Source organism: Polyodon spathula, chromosome 19 (genome assembly GCF_017654505.1).
Source record: "Polyodon spathula isolate WHYD16114869_AA chromosome 19, ASM1765450v1, whole genome shotgun sequence".
Taxonomy (NCBI): Eukaryota; Metazoa; Chordata; class Actinopteri; order Acipenseriformes; family Polyodontidae; genus Polyodon; species Polyodon spathula.
This window is the reverse complement of record NC_054552.1, coordinates 5806684-5829858: the sequence shown is the minus strand read 5'-3', so window position 1 is coordinate 5829858 and position 23175 is coordinate 5806684. Positions and strand designations below refer to the sequence as shown.

The 23175-nt window shown below is 37.4% G+C and overlaps 2 protein-coding genes across 3 annotated transcripts in view; one reads left to right on the top strand and one right to left on the bottom strand.

The window, feature by feature from the left end:
• LOC121294939 overlaps positions 1 to 23175 on the top strand; it is a 126150-nt gene that overhangs the window by 45952 nt on the left and 57023 nt on the right. The window contains exon 6 of one of the 2 annotated variants that reach the window (XM_041219162.1): positions 6276 to 6896. The exons of the other annotated variant lie outside the window; for it this stretch is intronic. Within the exon in view, the coding sequence (XP_041075096.1) occupies positions 6276 to 6354 (79 nt within the window). The 3' untranslated portion in view covers positions 6355 to 6896. Of the gene's footprint in view, positions 1 to 6275; positions 6897 to 23175 lie in introns of those variants that run through there. 2 annotated transcript variants of the gene reach the window in all.
• LOC121294937 (ras association domain-containing protein 10-like) lies at positions 19768 to 22806 on the bottom strand. The gene has a single exon (XM_041219157.1). The coding sequence runs from the start codon at positions 22412 to 22414 to the stop codon at positions 21032 to 21034; it is 1383 nt and encodes a 460-aa protein (XP_041075091.1). The 5' UTR covers positions 22415 to 22806; the 3' UTR covers positions 19768 to 21031.

Genomic DNA, 23175 nt, shown 5'->3' with positions numbered 1-23175 from the left:
CAAATCAAATTTTCTACCTGGACAGCTCTCATACATAGCCTTAACTCTAGTAGATAAACTAATGCTGTGGGAATATCAGTGTTTTTAGCACACCTGTAAAAAACACTGAACACTCAGCTTCTTGTGTTTTGTCTAAATAGTTTCAGCTTCTTGTGTTTTATCTAAAAATGTTTTTGAGCATTACAAGCTTTAAGCAAAGATTGTTGTCTGATATAAGTGGCATTATAACATTAAAATAACATTCTGTTCTAGGAAAAGAAAAGTTATACTAGCCAACATATTTAGATTCCATGGCGTAATGCTTTCAATATGCAGTCATTTTACAAACCGATAATGGCGTAGAGATTCATACATTTGCACTGTGAAAGGGCTCAGGTCTTTATCAGAAACCCTATTTGAGATTAGTTGGTGTGTGTTTTTGTCTTTTTTTTTTTTTCAATACCAGTACATTAAGGTGAAAAGGATACAGAAATTCCTTTCATTTGTGGAGTAGAAAGAACAGCAGAAAACAGCAAATGTTTGTTTTGTATCATTAGGCAGGGCCTGTTCAATGTAATTCTCTTACTTGCGAAGTATCTCACGAACATTACACTGTTAACTAAGTGTAAAATGTGTCCCCAGTGCTCACTAGTGCAGAAATGCTTGTTTAATCATCAGGAAGTTGGTTTGAAAAGCATTTGGCTCTACAGCAAGTCTGAAAATTGATCATGCTTTACATCTGTCTGTGGCCTCACTGCACTGCAATTAAAATATAATTACCTTCACCTTGTCTAGCTGGTCAGTGGAGATTTAGGTTTACTTATGTGGTCTGCTAGGCTTAGTTATAAACAGAACCTTTAAGCTCATGTCAGTTAATGGTATTCTTTTACTGAAGTTATTAGAAATATTTCTAGATTCTCGATAGTTCCCTTGTTTTTTTTTTTTTTTACAATTTGTTACAATCCGTGGGTAGGCAATGTGGACTAACTGAGTTTACATATACTTTACTGTTTAAGGATTGCTTACTAATTCACTTCCCTTACTATTTCAAGGTAAGGAAATGAAGAGGTAGAAGAAACCAATGTTGCATCACAGTTCAAAGTCAGTCAATTCACAGACAGGTGGTAACCCCCACTACCTGTCAGTTTACTGCTTTCACAAAGCTTGAAAAGCATATTGTTAGCAACCATAATCCCCCTCACACAGCTGTCTGTTCTGTGCCCTGCCCATGACCGTGCTTCAGAAATGTAAATTGGCCGACAGTTTGTGCTTGATTACACCACGGAGGTGTTCCATGCAACGTTCCATGTATGTGCAGATGAAAATGACCCTGGTGCTGTGGAAAACATTTACAGCCCTAAATTGCAAGTGTGGGAAGTCTGTGTTATTGTTCAGTCAACTCTTTGGCTCTGGGAAACCTTGATACCAAGACAGATATGGCAATAAGACTCTTATTGTATAGCAGTTTCACCCATTCCAGGTTTTACTACGAGCTTGATTAGCAACAGAGTATAAGTAACAAGCTCAGATGTGTCTTTTAAACTTACAGTAAAACCAGGATTGGATCAAACTGCTATGCAATGGGAGTCTTATTTCCATCTCTGTACCAAGAGCACATACAGAATGTAGTTATTGGAAACCACTAATATAGCTTGGATTCATTATTGTGAGAGTAGAAGAATAAGTCAACACAATAATAAAGCCAGTTGCCAGCTTTGGGTTTTGTGGATTGGCATCTCTTTGCTTCACCTCTACTTGGGTTGGGACTGTTTCCCAGCTGATACACCCTACACATGAATACACTCATAATCATTGCTGATAATCCCTTGGTTGCCATGGGTAGTGATTCACTCTCCTCAAGATTCTTGTGAGCAGTGCTACCTAGTTTGGCTCTTTTTGCTTTCACAGTTTAACCAATGAATTTCTGGTTTTATGTAAGAGGAGTGCTAAAAAAAAAAACACCAGGTACAATATTAAAAAATAAATAAGAAACAACTGCAGAGTACTCGCAGCCATCCAGATGAAATGTTTAGGTTGTGTATTTCTGGTTTAGTAACCAGAATCTAGCCTATTGTGTTTATTGACATAAATTCACCTACTGTTAAATTAGTTGTGTTTTTGATGTGGGTAATTTGACAAACTATGTAATGATATTTTATGTTTTACTAAAAAAAAAAAAAAAAATACAAATCAAAATCTAATTGCAGTGCAAATCTCTGTGGAGTCTTGTTTTGTTCATTGCGAGTGTGCCAGGAGGCTTGGTTTCCTAAAATGAACACTGGGTTGAAAGACGTGGGTAGCTCGCAAAGAGCCTCATTACAGTAAGCTGTACTTTTAACATGAGCAAGGTGGGTTCATCAAACCAACGCTACTGTTTTTTTTAACTGAGAGCCAATTATTTTTTGTTCTATTGCTGCCTTTCATTCACAACCGTTTCTGGGATCTAGAGTCAAGTTGTCTTACAAAAACAGAGCTTTTCTTCAAGCATCTGTACCTGTTTTTCAGAAATGTATTCCGGGCATGGCTGCCTCATTTAATTACCTCCCACTCTCTGCCTATTCACAGCCCTGCTGTCTCCGTGCCATGAGGGCAGGTCAGATTACTGATGAGCACTACATTTTTTAAGGCAAATAAGAAAAGGTTTGTAGGCAAGTTATGGGCATCTACGGGGCCAAGGTACAATGCCGTATCTGTTCTTTTCTGTTAAAAGGGTTTTTAGCTGTCAAAAGGTATTAGTATTCTGTGATCTACTTTATTTTCTGTCCCCAGATAATCTTTTTCTTTTAACTTAGAAAGAACGCCAGCCTTTCCTTAGCTTTGTTGTGGGCTATGCAAAGCAAGCAGATATAGGGCTGGATAGTTGGCACTCATACTTGCTAAAAAGCAGCAGTTTGTTGAAAGCTTCAGGCTTCAAAACAGTAACGGAGAACATTTGAAGACTACCCCCCCCCCAAAACCAATCCTGAATTAAGATATTAATGAAAGACGTTGTATGCTAGTGTCTGTATTATATAGAGACAGAAGAACTGAATAAATCCAAGCCTAATTGAGACAGAGTAAAGGGTTATATAGTTTCACTACTGATGAAGTTATTCTAAGTGAAACACCCACAGTGCTGAAGTTTCATAGACATGAAAAATAAATAAACTGCTAATCTGGTTTACTGGTTATTGATCATTGTTATTTCATTGGTCACACCTGTAATTTGACTTCCTTTTGTAAATGTACAGGCAGGACTTGCACAGGTACAAAGTCTTGTCTCGGTGTCAGAGTACTGCTTCTGTGCTTACAGTAAACTCAGAAGTAGCATTAAACGAGAAAAACACCTGACGACTTAGGGTTCTGTTTAATCAGACCAAGATCTGCCTGAAGAAAATGATGTATTCAATAAAGCAGCTGCAGTTCCAGACTGTAGAATTAGGGTTGAGCTTGCTGGTACTCACTGGCCTTATTTGCAGATTAGAAGCAAAGGTGCTCTCTGTACATCACTTCATCAGTATCCCTTTTATCTGTCGTTCCTGTTGCCCCGAGAGCCTCCTTTCTGATTAGCTGATACACTATGAGCAGGTACTCGGATTACATTGACTTGGTATCAGTGTTGTTTTGAGTCACTCTCTCTTTCAGATGCCTTAAAAAAAGGGCTCTTGGCCAAGGTAAGGAGAGAGACACTGAGCGTTTGTCTTTATCTGGGGCATTTTAGAGGATTGGCTGTTTCAGAGGTGGAATTTTACCTGAGCTTGTTGTCGAGTTCTGCAGTGTGGGTTAAGGATTTTAGATTTTGAAGGAGAGAATGTGTTTGAGAGCTTAAATTGGCCAAGTTGTAAAATGCAGAAAATTATTATAATGTATGTAGTTTTTGTACGACGTACAGTTTTATGGTACATAGATACTACGGTATACATTTAATATATATTATGTATATATATATATATATATATATATATATATATATATATATATATATATATATATATATATATATATATATATATATATATATTTCATATGAAGGTTAAACCCACAATTGTCCCATGCAATAGAATTTAGGACTATACATAATTATATTTATGTACATAACCATACATAAGCACTTAAAAGCAAGCAATATATATATATATATATATATATATATATATATATATATATATATATATATATATATATATATATATATTGTAAGGTACCAGGGAGGGGGTTAAAATCCTTCCCTGCTAAAAACCTTGTGAGAATGCACATTTGGGTGTTATGGGGTTTAATTGTGTAATTGTTTTATTGTTTAGTAATCCCCTGCACCTGGTGGTAATTGTAAATTAGAGCCAGGTGCAGGGTATTTAAGAGGCAGCCAGTCTGTTCCAGGCTGCTGAGGAAAGAGCCCGACTGTGTGTACGTGAGAGCAGTCGTATCAAAGGAAGGCATTGTGTGGAACGCGAGTTTGAGTTTTTGTGTGACAGGTAAACGGCTTAGCCGTCCTGTGGTTTAGTGAGGAACCAGTCTATGTTTAGTCAGAGCTCCAAGAGGGAGCTAGGTGTTTGTTTTGTTTTCATTTCTGAGTTTATTAAAAAGTGCGTGTCAGCGCCGTAAAAAAATCAATTTTTGTGTCCTGGGTCTATTTAAAGGGGCAACGAACTCCGTGAGTGCGAGGGTCGTTTACAATATATATATGTGTGTGTGTGTATATATTAGTGTATTGATGTGTTATTACATGCAGTACTGTGTTTAATCCACAGGAGAATAAATGCTAGTTTTATTATTTAGAGAACACATTACCCTGTGCAAAACAATTGTCTGTTTAAAGAAGCTTTGGGAAAAATAGAAAGATTGATTTTTTTTTTTTTATAGTATGACTAGTTTGGTATTGTATTCAGAGTAACCCAAAAAATTAATTGCCTGTTATTAAATATTTTTTATGCAGTGTTTCAGCATGGTGCTAATGAATGTCTAAGCAGTATTTTCATAGATTACAATCAATGGGCTAAGCCTTATGTCTGTACTGTTTTTTTGTCCCATTTCAAAGCCAAGAAGCAGCAATAATTGCACTTACAAGTGGTGAAAGAAAAATGAGGGCTTTTTGTGTGAAATTGCGCAGGAAACTGTTTACTGTACTTCACACGAAACACGGTCTGTTTTAATAATGAGGTGTGTTAATTATATGTTTAGATTTCCTCAAAGTAGCTATGTTATTTATTCTTGTTTTCTAGTATTTAATACAAAAATTACAGATTTTAATCTAATGTTGTTGTTTTTTTTTTAATTTCTTTTTAAAATAATTACTGGTTTCAGGGAGTATCATTTTCTCATTCTTGGCCGATTGGGTATCTCCGTGGGGAAAAGTGACTTTAGCAGGGGGTGGAAACAAGAAGTGTTTACCTGCATTGTCACCATTTCAGCAAGTCAGCGTCTCATTATATCATGACTGCTGAGAAATAATGAAAGGTGGATACAAACAACCTAGCTGGGGCCTAGTGGGCAAGACTATTCAAGGGACTGATTAAATCAATGAAAGGATGAGGTATGTAGGTAAACAAACCAGCGCACTGAGGACAAAAAAAGATCTTACCCTAGTTGCATATCTAAATACGGCCACTGAGATTATGAAAATCAATCTGACAATGCATGTGAGTCTCTTGCTAGTGTCTTTCTGTCTCTAAATGCCAGAGAGGAGCCTGTTTTAGTGATTTAAAGCATATTTGTGTTTAGATCCGCTACTGTTTAGATCGGGGCTCCTCAATCCTGGCCCTGGAGGGCTGCTGTCTCTCCTGGTTTTTGTTCTAACTGTACACTAAATTGATTAATTGGACCAGTTAAGCTTCTAATAAGCACTTAATTGGTCCAAATAAGTAATTTAGGGCACAGTTGGAACAAAAACCAGGAAGAAACGGTGTTGAGTAGCCCTGGTTTAGATCAATTGAATAGGCCCCAGTAATTCTTGATGGGAGTCATTCATGTTGACTTTTTCTACCAATTTAGCAAGAAAAATCTCGTAGTCTGGTATTTTTATGTACTGTATGCTGACTGTTGGTGTGTTCTACTTTGCTAGTAAGAGATGGCTCTTGTAAAGAGACGTAACATTGTGAAAGCAACCCCTTAAAATAAACTATTTCACACACTTTTCTGACTTTGCAATGGTATATATTTAAAAAACAAAATTTATTGGTGCCACATAAAACACGTTCATTCATAGGCCTGTTTGCTCACTGAGACTTCTGTAGATGGATAGATTGGCATTGTCACTGTGGCCTTTCTTTGATCCCAACGTTCTTGCGGACTAATCGGTTTCTTTTCTTGTTTGGTTAAAGGGAGTCGTCGCCAGGAAATCGCACATTGAACAAGAGTGAGAGTCCCTTGGAGAGTACTCAAGAGTCTCGACTTATCTAATGTCATGAGCATCGACCTAACAATCTCTACACAAATTAGCCTTGCAGAAAGCAACCGTAACTGGATCGACTTTTTGTTCGTTAATGAAAGCACTTGAAAGAAAACTTGCACTAATGGTTCTGCTTTTAAGGGCAGATTACGTGTATGATTGGAAATTGCAGAAACTACCAACAGGATCACGGTTGGTTGACTTTTTAATTTAACATTTGAAGCTTCTGTTGATAGCCTGGCCATTGATGGTAGCTCTGTGAAAGGTATTGCAGCCAAGCAGAGGCCTTTTCTAAACGGCCACACCAACCCATCCTGAAATTGTAGCACCAGGTAATGATGTGTTAGTATTATCTTGTTTTGTGGAATAAATTGTTGTTTAAAGTTGTTAATGTTTGGTATTTATTTGACACTATTAATTAACTATATTAACCACTTTGGAAGGCTGTTGCCCTGCATGACACACAATTAACCACAGGTGTGATTGCACTGCATATGAATGGGTGTGAAGGGATTAATAACTACAGTATGTACTGGAAATTAATAGTTTTCACAGCAGAATTTTTGGGATTGCTTTAATTTTAGAAATGTGTTTTTCTTTTCTTTTTTACTGCATCGATTTTAATAAAATATTTATATCACTTAATAGTCCCTTATTTAGTCTCTTGCCAATGTGAAAAATGTTTTCTGTCAAGCTGGTTTTTACACAGGCTGGGCTGGCAAATACAGTAAAACAATGAGCACCATACTTTTTAAAACATTGAAAGACTACTTGTTGAAACTTTGAAGTTTTTAACGCTTTGTTTCTGTTCATCTGAATGAAAATGAATCCCTCACTTAGTACTTCAGCACTTGAGACGTTATCATCACCCTACTGTGTTATCCAGCATCTTTTACTAGTCTGCTATTTGTATACAAATGTGTGCAAATGTATTAGAACACCTCAAAATGCATCATTTATATCCTTTATATACCTACCTGCACGAAAATGTTTGAGTGTGAGAATTTCAATTTTCAGTCAGTAATTGATGATATAAAAACAATAAGCAGTCGTGTGAAAATGGTAGACCACTTTGTTCTTCTAAAAAATGCATTTCATCATTTGTGGCAGCGTGTTCCTTGTCTCTTACTATTTGAAATGAATTGCATGTGTTGCCTATTAAAATCATCAATTAAATTAGACAATCACTAATTTGCGTATAATTTTTTTCCCCCAAGATTTTCATTTACAGTGGTTTTATTTCATATGCACAACAAATCAAAGCAACACAAGCATTGAGGTGTTCTAATAAAATTGCAGGCTATTGCATATGCTGCTTGTGGTGTCCACTACTCAATTTTTTTTTAATAGTTTTACAGATGTATATTATTTTTTTTATTTGATCTTTTTTTTTTCTACCGTATTTGATGAGGTGAACTTCCCCCATCTGATCTTCCTCCCTAACACTTTGGGCGCACAAAGGCCAATGCAGAAGATTTGTACATTAATGGTTGCAAGACTTGCCCTGAACTCCAATCCCAGTGCTTTTACAAGGTGAGCCACTGGGACCTTGTTTTTTAAGGATCCGTTGTTAACAATTAATTTTCTTTTAATTGTGCTATAAAATAAGGTTGTGATGTAAATGTGATTGTTGTTAATAATCACAATTAATAACATGTGTGAAACGAATTGAAAACAAGTAAAAAGGTCTAATTAAGTAAATGATCAGTTCAATTAATGGTATAGTTAAGTAATTGAGAGCTCTGTTGGAACAAAAACCAGCAGCAACAGGGGGTCCCCAGGACCGAGTTTGAGAAGCCCTGATCTAACAAGCTGTCTTCTACTTGGAAGATTCGTACATACTGGGATTCATCAAATTGGTCTCTGTAGGTCGCCTTACATTAAATCACTCTGTAAAGACCATTTTCCTGAGTGCTTGTCTAACTTTAAAACTAAGTTTCTGTTTTAGTGTCTCTGAAGAACACTTTCAGACAGTCCCTTGAGTGAGTCTTAGGATGTTTGACTGAATATTAATTTAGAATGATAATGTATATATCCACAACCTGTTGGTGCTTGTTAGATTGACAGGAAGTAAACACATTAAACTTGTTAGACTAAGGTGTGTCCCCTCAGTTTCACACTAGATGATATTGGCACAAATCCCCTTTAGCTAATAGAATAATTGTCGTAATTAGATGTTATGATCTCAGACTATAGCTGATGAACGCTCGATAGTCTCCTGTATGTAAAGAATACTGCAGTTAAAGAGAATGTATTGAGACATGTGTCTGTTTTTTTTTTTTTTCTTCTTTTTTTACTTAAATATTGTGATTCTGAAGCTCTAAGCACTGGAGTGCGGTGCAGAATGTAATGTAACCCTAGTTCACCCAGTTATGGTGAGTAACCTGCTTCAAAATGAGGGCTGTCTAAACAGATTGGACATGACAAGGGTCACATCAACACCTTGATTAGTCAAGCTAAGGAAACAAGAACCTCTAATCCCCTAGACCTGTGAACCTGCATCAGCTCAGAAAAAGCTGTATAGACTGGTTTTAAAGAGTCAACCACAGAGAGAGACACCCCATGCTTCATATTGCAAGTCTTTTCATACAAGTATGTTTATATATATTATATATAATATATATATATATATATATATATATATATATATATATATATATATCATCTTTGCTTTAATGTTTAAGTGCAAGTTTATTCTTAATTCATTAGCTGTCAGAAAAATGCATATGCATCAGGTTTAGACTGGTAAACCACATTAAAAACATTACTTGCTGTCAGCAGAGATTTTAATGCAGATTTATAGGAAGACTGTACAGTTTGTAAAGCTGTACAGAAATATGATAAATGATTCCTAATCCTTAAGTATATTTAGGATGCATGGTCTAGGCTTTGCAATAGAAAAACAAGTCTTGGTTGTGTTTAATATTTTGCTCTCTGGATTAATAATTGAGTCGCTTATACATATTTGTTACTGTGCTACTTGGTAGTCAGAACCATTGCTGTACGAAAATGAATTCAGCCATTAGCAGGTGATTTTGTATTTGAAAACCATTTACATGAGAGCTTTAATTAGAATGCTTTAATGTTCTTGGCCCCATACTGTTAAATTGTTTTTCCACTGTATTCACGAGTAGTTTGCTTCTGGAGGGATTACATCTTTTAAGATCCTTATACAGCAGAAAGAACCTCTGAAATGCAGATGAGTATTTTTACAGTGCACTCCTGGTTAGAATTCACTTGTTCTGATTTATTGGTTAAGGATGTTTTCTCTAACCAGGTGGTAATTATTTATTTATTTATTTATTTATTTATTTGTGTCTGTTTATTTAAGACCCATTGATATTGAATATATAATCATCATTGAAGGTGTTCAAATATTCTCTGAGCAAGAAGAGCTATGATAAAATTTCTGCCTGTGACTTGTGAATGTTATGATATTGTACCGGGGGCCCTGGGCTGCTATTAGCAAGAGAGAATGCTGAACCTCTTTAAAATAGTAAACAATAAACCCTCCACCTTTTTTATGTCTCTTTTTTAAAAGAATATAAAAACCTGTTTTTGTTTTCAGAGTCAGTAGTGGCCAAGTTCTTAACGACTCTCTCAGCCATTTACAAATCCGTAAAACCTGACCCTACGTGGCCTCTGGCTAATTCACACACTGCGGAGAAGGGCAGGGCACACACATCCTTAAGATAAAAATGAAAGAAAAGAATGCAGATGTGCTCAATCCTAGACTGGATTATTTCTATCAAGACTTTTGAAAACAGGTAGAACCAAGAGACAAACACTTGTTGCATCACTGACACCTAGTTCATTGTCCGTGTTGCATCATAACACAAAACTGAGAAATGCTGCACTCTTACATGCATTCAGCTTGATGAGCTGGTGCTAAGGATGGTAGGCAGGGCAAGGTGAAACAGACCTTGTACAACTGATGAGCTTTGAACAGTCAGGGAGTGCATGTGTTGGCCATGCAAAGAAGTTTTACAACCTAACAGGACCTCTCCTGTTCATCCCTGTCATTAACCTTTAGTAAGATTCATGAGCTTTGCCTCTAGTGAAGGTACTCATACTTCCCACATGCCAGGGTTTGCTGATGAAGCATATATCAGATAAAGAGGCTCTATAGTCTTCCTGGAAAATAAAGCAGGACAGTTTTCTATTGATTCTGTTAGAATCAAATATCTTTGTTTTTGTGTTTGAGGCAGGTGATTTGTCTTGATTAGTGTGCATTCCTAAGTGGATATATATATATATATATATATATATATATATATATATATATATATATATATGATATAATAGCAGGGAGGGGGTTAATATCCTCCCTGCAGAAAACATGTGCATATGCACATTTTGCTAATTGTTTTATTATTAATTATCCCCTGCACCGGGTAGCTATTGTTAAATTAAACCCAGGTGCAGGGTATTTATAGAGAGCAGCCAGTCTGTTCGGGGCTGCTGTGAGTGAAGAGCCCAGTTGTGGCAAGGCAACTGTAAAGTGTCGTGGTGCCGAAAGGGTACATGAGGGGAGCAGAAGGAGTTTGGTGCTGTGGTTCGAAAGGTTTGGTTGTATTTCTTTTGCTACCGGCTGGGGTTTTGGTCCAATCCTGGAGGAGAGCTCCTGGATGCTTATTTTCAACTCTTTAGTTATTTTTTCTTGCTCCTCTCGCAGCAACTGGTTTGTGGTGTGCTGGATCTGTAGCACCTCCTGATGCATCCGCAGGGCATCTTGATGCGCCGTCTGTTGGACCCTGGTTGCCTCCTGCTGGTCTGTAACCGCTTGCATCAGTGCCTGCACAACTGTCTCCATCACAGAGTTTCAGTTGCTCTTTTGAATTTTGTATTTTTGTTGTCAAAATGTAGTAGAAGGTGCCTGCATTCTCCACCAAATGTGACAAAGTTGGTCCTTCTTTATGGACTTTGTTCACAAGTATGAGCGGGGACAACACAGTAGACACAACGAGTGTAAGTTTATTTTAAACAGGATGTTACCTGCATGTTTATTTTCCAGGGAAGTCCAATAATCCGAGTCGTAAAGTTAAACCAGAGTTCGCAAACAATCAGGTAGTCATCCAAAATAGGGTCAAAACAGCCAACAGGGTTATCCAAACAGTCCAGGGTCATACACAATAATGCAATCCAGAAATCAAAAGAAATACAACCAAACCTTTCGAACCACAGCACCAAACTCCTTCTACTCCCATCCGTACCCTTTCGGCACCACGACACTTTACGGTTGCCTTGCCGCAACTGGGCTCTTCACTCACAGCAGCCCCAAACAGACTGGCTGCTCTCTATAAATATCCTGCACCTGGGTTTAATTTAACAATAGCTACCCAGTGCAGGGGATAATTAATAATAAAACAATTAACAAAATGTACATACGCACATTTTTTCTGCAGGGAGGATATTAACCCCCTCCCTGTGGTATTACAATATATATATATATATAATATTATATACATATCCAACACAGAAAAGATAAAACACAACTTTATTGTATTTAAACTACAGTATGCATAAGACTGTTATGCTTAACATAACTTTCTTTAATTTGTTGTGTTGGTTATGGTTTAGAGGAATGATCATTGCTGTACGGCGGTTTTAATTTTTTTTCTTTTCGTAAACAAAGCCATTGTCACGCAGGGCGTTCTAGTCTGTCTGTTCGTGTAGAGCCAGTTCAGACACCTTCTGAAATGCTGTTTACCTTAATGAAGAGCAGAAACCTGCAGGCTATTGCTCTCTTTCAAAAAAAGCATGAAATCCAGAAATGCACAATTTGTCATGGCTGTTGTTCATGGTGAAGTGAGGACTGACACCTGCTCTTTAATACTTGGCATTGAGTAAACGTGAAATCTGCGGATCAGGGAGAGTTTGAGTTTTGAATTCATGCCAGTTTGAGTTTATGCAATTTCTGTTTTGAGTAACAGGTAAATCCAGCTTCTCAGTGGGAGACTGGCTTTCAACATGAATAGCTAACATTAGAACAGGTCTGTAAAACAAATCATAAAAGAGGGTGTCTCACCATTGTCCGCAGATATATTTAACAGGTGGATTAGTGTTTTGGGAAAAAATATTTCTCAAATATTGCAAGCTTTCATAGAAACAAGAATCCAAACAATCTGATGGACATAAGGTCTGAACTGTGAATCTCTTTCGCCAGCATGCACAATGCATATTAGCCCACCTCTTCCTCTTCAGTTATGGACTCATCTTTCATTATTTCATGATAATCATTTCCAGAAAACAGCAGAAGCAGCTGCATCCCCAGGTCTTTATGCAGAAGTTAAGATATCAAATGTATTTCCTGCAATGCATCCATAGTATTTCCACAGTGCTCAGGGTCCAGTTCTGACAGTTAGTTTCTCTGTCTAGAACACAGCACTCTTTCTCATTATACAGAGCTGAAACACACTGGCTATTGGTTGTCCTTTCCACATATACAGTAGATCATTGTATACAAATGAGAAACTATGGACATGCTTATATTGCCACAAAAGCAAGTAGGTTTAGAAAGGCTTAGAACTGCTGTACAATATATATCTAGAATCAAGAATGGGACCTTTTAGTTATGTTACGTTTTAAGTTCTGCTTTAAGTTTGAGGACTACAGTAGATGGTTTCTTGAAGTGTATTGGTTTAGTGAGTGGTGAAGTCTTCCCATTTGTGTTTAGCCTTCTCTGGCCTTGTGTAATTATCCATGCCAAACAGCTATGCATCAGCTACGTCTGCAACAGTATGGGCCTTGTTACCTTATTGTATCACATTGGCCCTTCATTTGCTGAAGCACTGCGCTAGCTGTTATAACACATTCTTGTTTTACAATAAAGTCATGATTGCTGGTTTCATCATTCAAAGGCTAGGCTCTGCAGTTTTGAATATCCATGCATGATAGTCCCTTACCTGCTGATGACCCAGCTCGTACAGTAGGTTTGAGATAAGGTTCTGCGTTGATGTCTGTGTACCTCAGAGTTGCTCTTCATGCTTATAGTTATAAATCTCAGGAATGATATTGACTAATCCTACAACTCTACTAGGTAAAGGTTGGAGATAGCAAGTTCTTATGGATATAAAATATTAAAACTGAAGTCTAACCATTAAGTCTGTCTAGCATTACTCCTCATCCTCTAGGGGCTGCAGGGGTTACACTTTGATGTTCCAGGTTTACCTGCAGGTCAAGCATGATTCTGAGAGCTCTATCTAGGCCACTGTCTAGATGCTTTAAACCTCTGAGTTTTTGCAACAGGATTACTGGAACAGAAAATCGCACACAAGCCAGAAGCATTTTAACTTGGTGGCCAATATGCAGACATGGTTTAGGTAAAAGGTCATAAAGCATAGAATCCCTTATAAAAGTTTAGCAAAGTGTAATAAAGTATAGTAAAAACATCCTTTATTAAGCCCAGAGAACCACAAAATTATAGTTGTAAACTTTTATAAGGCATACAGTAGCTAAACAAAGTTTTGTGTAACATGTGTAAATGCTTTGTAAACCATAGACTTTCCATCTGAAATTCCTCTGCATAACCAACACATGTCAAAAAGGTTTAGGGTCAATTCCCTAAGAGTATGCAGTCCTGTGCCTCACATCAATCACTAAATTCCAGAGGTTACAATAACCTCTTCACCACCACAGCTAGAAATAACTGCAACTAAATATAATCCTCGCAGACTAACCTCATCATTCTCTAAAATTCATTTCAATTCAAAAGTCATATGCTCTATTGATTGATCTTTTTTAATGCAATTACATTAAATGTAAAGCCAATAAAAAATGTATGTTCTATTATTTTTTCTTTTGTTTTTAAAAGTACCCATTTTGTTAAAATAAAATTTTATACTTAATTTTGCCCCCCTCCCCTGCCCCCCATCAAAAGAGCTTGCCATATCTTAAACGGTGAAGTGTGTTGTCTCTTACTCTGGGTAATCCTTTATAGTAATACCATACATATAATAATGCCAACACATTTCAACTAGTTCAGTTCATATTCATCATTGATACAATAACCCTGTCAACTTTTTATAACTGCTGTTGTAGTCTGTATTGTAAACTGCAAAACCCTGTCCATTGTGCTAAAACTGGCGGATTACTATGTATAGCGATATGAACTGAAAACTAACTGTCCTTAAAATAAATCTTTCATCATGGCTAATAATAACAGACAGCTGGGATACAAATGTTGGCAAATGAGTCTTGCTACTCAATAGTGTGTGTCTAGTGATATATAGGAGATACAATGCTATCTTTGGAATCAGTAAAGGTGAAGAATCAACACAGTAGTACCTCCATAGGTTATTAATTCAATGTTTCAAAAGGTAGGTTCTGTTTTTGGAACAAGCTTTCCTTTCAAGACACCACCTTTACAATCTGCACAAGCTGACCCAATACTGATTAGAAGAGACAGATTTTTTTCTTGGCACAAAGGTTTCTAAAACAAATATCAATATTCTTTAGACACTTTTTCATAAATTTCCGTTGAGTACATCAGGGTAACAGAGAGTATAGCTACTTGGAAATATCCCCCCAAAAAAGACTAAATACATGCAAATGCCTGCTTTCCAATAGATTAGAATGCCTTTAAAATAAAGACAGGGAAAAATGTGCTTTATTGGTTAATTCTGGGAATGTTGTCGTAGGAAACAGACATTTCTTGATCCTGTGAGTATAGAGTAATCATACAATATTAATGTGCAAATTCATTCTGAATGGTTTATAGTAATTCTAAATGATATACTGTAAAAATACTGTTCTTTACATGAGGGCTGTTTTTTAGATAATAAGGATAATCCTTTTGCAGTGCCACATCTTGTTAACAAGAGGGTCCCGAGAGACACAATCAAATGCATCCATGTGTTACACCATTCATGCGTTAAATATAGATACATAATTAGCAAACCCCAATTTATTGAAGCCACCCTCTGTTGTATAGCGTGCATGTCAGGATCAGATGGCCGCATGGACTTTTAAACCCATAGCCTGTGAATTCTCTGCCTTGTGGGATTGAATTTCCCATCATGAGAGATTCAAAATGCAACTGAATACATCCTTTCTGACCCTGAATATTGCCATTCTGCTGTGGAACAGCAACTCTAATTTACTGTCACTGCCGCACTTGAGTACTGATTAGTCAAGTGAGCTGTTCTTACCTGATAAAGCAGCAGTCATTTATAATAAATCTCCAGCTGTTAAAAATGCTTTATTGTTTTATTCAAGCTAGTCTTTGATGTTCTTGAAAGTGATGCTTTTGGCAATTAAATACTGATGGGATACCATTCTGTACATAATAAAAAGTAGACCCAAGGGTTATTTGCTGTTAGTATAAAGAAAACTAAAGTTATTTTCTTGTTACCAATTACGCAACTATGTCATTCAACATGCAAATTAAGTAGTGGTGGTTTTCAACTGCAGGTGTCTTGCATAAACTAATCTATTTGCTGGATCAAAGGCATTCAAAACATAGCTTGAGTGGGAAAAAGACCTGCTACAGCACATGGGTGAAGATCGGAATGTACTGGTACAGTATTTTATTTGCCTTTTAGTACAGGGTCACGCTGTGCTCACACACGCATCTTCCCTAGTAAATATTTAATGAACGTGTTACTTTGAGACGAGACGGATCGACATGTGCACTTTGGATTCCCCGTACTGTAGAACACGTTCGACTGCAGTGTCATAAAAAGCTGGTCATGAACTGCCAGGGGCTCAAAGTGCTGTCAGTCAGTGATTTAAAAGAAGTTGAAATTGGAGGAAAACCTGTAGATTCAAATACAGTGAATGAAAGAAAAAAAAACTACATTTCATGTATACAAAACACAAAATTTTAGTGGCCATGTGGTTGGGGAGTTTTACCCATTCTCACGCACAATATTTTCAGCAGTTATTTTTAAGATTATTCTGATATTTGATTGTGTATCGTTCAGGGAGTTTTACTGGGTCAATGTTTCCTCTGACGTTTACTTCTGCAAGGAATCTGCAGACCGTGAACATTTCCCAACATTGATGTTGGATATTTGTCATTTTTAGGGTCACTGACTTGTTACTTATTCAGACTACAAATATTTAACTAATGATAACAACTAAGCTATTAGTTTTGTTCATTGCTTGATTTGAGGGATAATCATAGAGTAAATGTTCTGCACCAGTCTTTATTACCTTGCCAGATATAGATGTTATGGAAAACCATTAGTTTCTGTGCTGTGTGAGTGTTCTTAAACCAGAGGAACAGGTATACTATCCAAAGCTGTTTCTGTTTAGGTAATGCATAAACACCTAAATGGGTTCAGACAGGTATCAATTGTGCATTTCAGCTGAGTTGGAAACATTACACCCATGTGTTTAATATCTACTTTAGCAGACACCAGATTTGTTTTCTTTCCCCTGCTCATGGCAGTATATGAAATATTTTCACTCTCATCTCAAAGTACAATAAGCACTAATGACTGGTGGTTGTTGTGCTTTTTTTTTTATGTCACTGAAAATTCTTAGGTCTTATTAGAATGAAAATTGAAGTATTTAGCATTGTATGGAATTACATATTACAACCCAGGATGTAATAATAGCTAGTCATTATGATTGTATTAAGGTTCTTGTGCATGATGATAACAGAAGGGACTCGTTATTAAAACCATTTCTCAAGCAGCAAAAACTTCTTAAGATTAAACAAGTATTAGTGTGCTAGTAAATGTTTTGCGGTCCTATGTTTAACTGCTGGATGTGGCCCACTGTGCCTTGTAATGCAAATCCGACTAACTGTGCCCTAGAACATGCCGTATAACGGTTGGAAGGCTATAATACAAATGAAATAAATGCATTTATTGAAGCTATTCAGCCCAAAGTCTAAACACTGGCTTCAGTATTACAGACAGTTAAGGTAATGCTTGACTGAGGAGCATCCCTGCAGACACGCAGAACTGAGGTACTGCATTGAAATTCATTGGGGATGCTGTACAAACAGTGTTGGAACCATGGGAAAGATTCAGAGAGAAAGACATTGAACATTCTCTTCCGGAAACCAACATGTTTGCTTTATTTTAGAGTCATGAGGGATATTTCTTCAGGATTCATTACCATGATTCATTAATGGATAGTTATTTACAGTTCTAACTGCATCTCCTAAGGGTGTACTTGTTTTTTTTTTGTAAAGCAGATTGCAAGCCATTTAATTACACAGAATGTATTGGAGACTTACAATAATTAAAGCAAAAGTGATTTCACAATATACAAGAATGCAGAAAACAAGACCACATAAAATGTTAGAATCGCTGTTAAAATGTTTACTTGTGTGTTGCATGTGAAGGAGCCAATTATTTTGTTTACCAGCATTCTGGTACTATTATGAAGGAGACTGGTAAATCTCTTATGGATTCTGTGTTGCCAGGTTAAGTCATGTACAGTAGCAAGGAACGGGTCGGACTGCCTCCAGAGGATTACTACCAAAAAATACAACTTGTCAATGTGCCTGTTCTGTTACAATTGTGGAGTATTGTGACTCGAACAGAACGTGTCATTTTTCATTGTTGTATTTTACTACAGATTACACAAATGATATAATAAAACAGGATGCTTCAATAGAACAGAGCCGCATGTCTGCATTGGATTTTTTTTTTTTTTAAAGTATCTTTTGTTGGTGGCGTTATTACATGAAGTCTTTCAAGAGCCGCTTCATTCCATTTACAGGTGTCCCTTTAGTTTCTGAAGAGCTATGAAATGTACAGGTAACCACAGATTCAGCACCTGTCCTATTGAACTATGAGAAATAATAGCACATATTTGCACAATGATAATGGGCTGCTTTCCTGGGTACAGACTGAATTTATGTACCAAGCAGCATGGTTGCTGTGTTAACCCTCAGCATCCAACATCACCTCGGCAGTACAAAGCTATTCCTACAACGATGGAAATAAAACTCCTATGGCATAGCAGTTTAACCCATGCCAGGTTTTAATATAGTGTATAGGTAACAAGCTCAGGTGTGTCGTTTTAAACTCCTCGTGAAAGTGGATACAACTGTTATGCAATGGAACTCTTATTTCCATCCTTGTCTAAAATAATTATTCAAGGCTCACTAGTTCTGAGATCTGCCAATAGAGAGAAGAAGCTGCAATGCAGGTTGGAAGACAAAAACTTGGCATTGCTCTGCGCTGTCAAAAGGTTAAGTGCTTTGCTTTCCTTAATTTAGTGTATACTTCAGGTGGCTAATTTTGTGAGCTGTTCCAGATGCAAGCAGCAGGTGTAAACTGAAGCTTCTCTAGTCTAGATAAGCATGACAGGTTTAGTCCTCCCTTAGTTTCATTTAAGTTTACTAAAACATCCAAAGGTTTAATGAGAACATTTTGCTTTCTTACTAAATGAATTGTATATGTAGCATGACCTCTTTTGCAACTGTTTGGTATGCCATTGTCATACCAGCGAGTTAGACTAAGAAACATTTGCAAAACTATTTGCAATACCCACAATAGCCCTGGAAGAAATATTCCACATTGATATTGATATGACATTGAAATGGCAGAGCAATCATATCAATAGCATATAATGGATTAAAAATCAGTGTGTATTGGTTATCTTTTCTAATGTAATCACAATGATATTACGCTGAAAAATGACCAAAATGAGAATGATGTAGTCATTTAGGCTGAAATAGTATATTAAGCATCTGTAGGCAAACCTATTCACCAGTATTGCTTTAATTAAAGAGATGTTTCTATCTGGGAAAACAATCTTATTCCATGTATCATAAGTAAATGAAACAGGGTGTTTTGTTTTAATCCACTATTTCTCCATTACTAGTTTTGAGTCAGTTAAGATTATAACGGCAAGAAAAAAATGCAGAATAAACTTAATGTCATGTGAGCTAATTATGTTGTGTCTTGCACATGTTATTTACAAGCACTGTTATACAAAATCTGGTCTTCCAGATGGTTACTGTGTCTCCATAAGCAGGTGTAGCTCTGCATGGGTCAGTGGGGACTTCTACTGGGATCACTTCACAATCAGAGCAACATGGCACTTGTTTTGTGAAACTGTCAGATGTGCCTGTTTTCACAAAGTACCAGTAATGTGAACTTGAACTGCTGTGAATGAAACTCGTGGATTTTATTATCGCGTAGTTCTTTATACTGCACGCTGTTTTACTGACATTGCCGCTGTGTTCATACAGTGTATAAACTGTTTCAGGAATAGAAAAAAAGCTATGTAAGCAATACTGTTAATATTCCAAGGTAAAGCTTGTAAGAAGCCAACAACTGTGTGCCTTTGACTTTGTTTCTTGTGTTTTTGAGGTTGTGGATGATGAACTGTAGGATATAACAGAATTGTTGGAAACCAGCACACAGGGTTATATATAATAAAGACACTAAACTTTATTTCCTTGTTTAAATATTCAAAAGCAAAACGCTGTAAAATATTTTGCTCCTTGGTAATGGTGCCCCATATAGTTTTAATGGGATTTGTAGTAACTCATAAAAACATTCACAATTCAAATTCTCACTCTACACCATGGGTCAATCATACACAGTTTGTAAGCTTCTAAGAATGCTACACCTGTAATACTCAAGCACACTAATACAGTAGCCATGTCAACAGGGAATTCAAACTGTTTCTCTTCTGTTACTTAACAACCATACAGTAACTGAGTAATGACAGTCTGCACCATTTAATGGTGCTTGACCAAGCATTACAGCATGCTTGATACATTATTGTACTTTTCGCAGAGGCCTATTTAGCAGAGTTGCCACTATTTAAATAAATTCAAGAGAGCCAATTTTGTCAAGAGAGTAGGATGTATTTTGGGGGACAACTTTGCATTAATATGATATTTTCTATCAAATTTTAACAACATTGTGAGTTTAGATTTAAAATATGATATTTAACTGCCAGTTTGATTGTGATTAAAACTTAAAGAAACGTTTACGTACAACAGACACTTTTTTTTGACTTTAAAGTTTTGATCAGCTTCTGATACTGTAATGAATCGAATGTCTTCTGTTTGCTAATATTCAATTTACCCTTCAGATAACATATAGTATGGATCATATACCTTCTATATGACCTGTTAAACTTGTACATTTGGCATTATAGGTTATATGGATCACCGAAGATGCCCAGAGTAGTCATGGGTGAAACATGCATGTTCAAAGATTTTACTATAATCCCTTCCTCCCAGTTAAACCACCAGGTTGCCTCCTGCACACTGCTCCAGCATACTAACAAGGTGAAATATTCTGGGCAGGCATGCATTGAAACCAATAACTCAAGATTAAAGAACATTTTCTTTTTATTGTTGTTTTCTATAGTATAAATTTACTTAACAAAACTAAACTTATGTCACTTTATTATTTACAGCTAAGACATAAGTGTATTTTATTTGCGGTTACAACAACACAGTCGTTTAAATTATAGCTTAGTTCTACACATTTGCCATAATTTTACTCTTGAGTGTGAATCTATGACAATGCAGCATCGCCTTCTGATGCAAGGATATCGGTTCTATATGACATAATGGGTGCACAGGTGACAAAACATCATCAGAGGTCCTGGGCGTAGCACTTCTGCAAAAAGTACTGGTAAATGAATCCTCACAGCAGTGCAACACACGCGTTGTATTTTGTAACAAGAAAGTAACACGTTTGTAGTGTTTTATATACTGCCCCCTGAGCTAATGGGTAAACATTCAAGAAACTAAAATATTTATACCAAAGATTCGCAGACAGGTGTAGTATCCGAGTCCTGACTGTGCATCGAGCTTAACCCCGTGTCTGAGTCCTCGTCGTTTGTGTTGCAGTTCTTTGACAGCCCCCTTGCCTGCTCAACCCAGCCACTGTTTGTGTCCAATGGGGGTAGCATTTCAGTTTCAGTTATTACAGGGCTGCTTTTATAACTGTCGTCGGTATGCTCCTCTGTTTTGTCCGACGCCTCAATATCCATAAAATTCACCTTTTCGAGCAAAACGCGCAACTCTTCCTCCTTTGCATCCCACAGCTCCTGACTCAGATCCAAGTCACTTTTGATTGCTTCCAAGTCCGTATTTAATCGGAGCCCGATGTATAGGCTAGTGTCTAGTTGAGTTTTTATCCTGTCGTGCTCAATAAGCAGCTCGTTATCAGAAGCAATTGGCTCTGAAGCCGCTGCAGTTGCTGTAATTGTAGATTGGGTCTCTGTCATGTTGCTGCCTGTGTCCTTGGCAGAGAGCTCCCCTTGTCGTCGCTTCATCCACCTCTGGTTTAACTCCTTTTGGATCTCCGCAGTAATCGTGTCCATCAGTGCTTCCTGATCTGTCAATTGCTCTTGCAGCTTTATAACCTCCTCGCACCGCCTTGAGTACTCTTCAAACTGTGCAAAAGCATCCGCCGATTCGTTTTTATCGCCGTCCGCATTCGAGTCAGCCTCCAGGCTGGCATCAACCATGTAGGTGTCTTGCACATAGTTGATCCCATGCCTTTTCATTCTGTCAAAGTGAACTTTAGCTTCATACCTGTCAATCTCCCTGTCTAGTTCCTTAATCCTCTGGATCTGCTGGCGGATAGTGTGATCCTGCGATAAAACCAGATGCACTAAAGTTTCCATCTTTTCCCCTGACGTTGTATCCTTGGGTAAAGCTTCTTGTCTTTTCTTGTTGATTTTATCCAGTTTCCTAAACGCTTTCCGGACAATCCTGCGTTGTTTTTCCTGGGACAGAGCCATAGTGGCCCTCGCAGTTCCTTTAAAAACACACGGGCTCTCTTTGCTGAGCACGACCCTTGCCTCTGCGCTTCTGGGTCCGTTGTTGGGTAAAGAAGCTTCATTTTTCACCAACACAAACCTGACGTTTTCTTGCTCCTCTCCCCAAGCGCTCCAAAGTCGCAGGATCTTCGTTTTGTTGGGCAAAGTCCTCTCAAAGCCTCTCCATTTCTCCACAACACAGTAGGACTGCGGAGACCCTGATAGCATTTGCGCAGATGCCCCATGCTGGAGGTTCTGGTCCTCCAAAAGCACCTTAACAACATCAGCGCAGGTAGTGCGTCTCGACAGACCCGACACCAGCTTCTCCTCTCTGCAAACCCACACAGAGATCTTGCATTCCCCTAGATCCATTTTTAATCAATATGTAAGCGGTTGCAGCTGTTTCATTAAGTTATTGCCCACGTTTTTCGGGCTCCTGTAGCGCATGAAACAAATCCACCACTTACGTTAAATGATGCCAAGGTTAGTGGAATGCTGACAACAGCCCATTCATTCATTCATTGATTAAGTGTCTCCAAGAATTCCGCTGTTTTCACAGAAGCGTATTCCTATTGTCAGTTCCAAACGCTATGTTCGTTTTATTCTATTCAGCGCCGTGTATCCCAGGTATGTTGCTGCCGCTGTACGCTGTAGCCTGAGAATTATTGCCTTTCTTCTGTGTCAGAGCTTCACTGCTTTCAAGTCAACCCGCAGCTCTGTCTCTGCGCACTCACAGCTTGCAGTTCTAAGCGCTACTGGAGGTTTTTTTTTTTTTTGGATCACATGACAGCTTCTTAACAAAAAAGTTCTCAAAAGTTCTCCAGTAACACCGCCCATCTCACTACGAAAAAAACAACTACTCAGCAGGCTTAAACACTGTAAAAAAATCAAGTCGATTTTTACGCATTTATTTATTGTATTAAAAAAAAAATAATAATATATTGCCAACCTTAAACACGTATTTATTTGAGAAATGCTGTAAAACTGGCATAAGCCGAACGGTCTCTGTTAAAAAACTATTAAATTTGCTTTTTGAGTGCGAGGTCATGCCAACACATTTTCCAATATAACATTAACACATTTCAATAAACTTACTGAGCTGCTTGTGATACACTTTTAGCTATTGTTTTTTG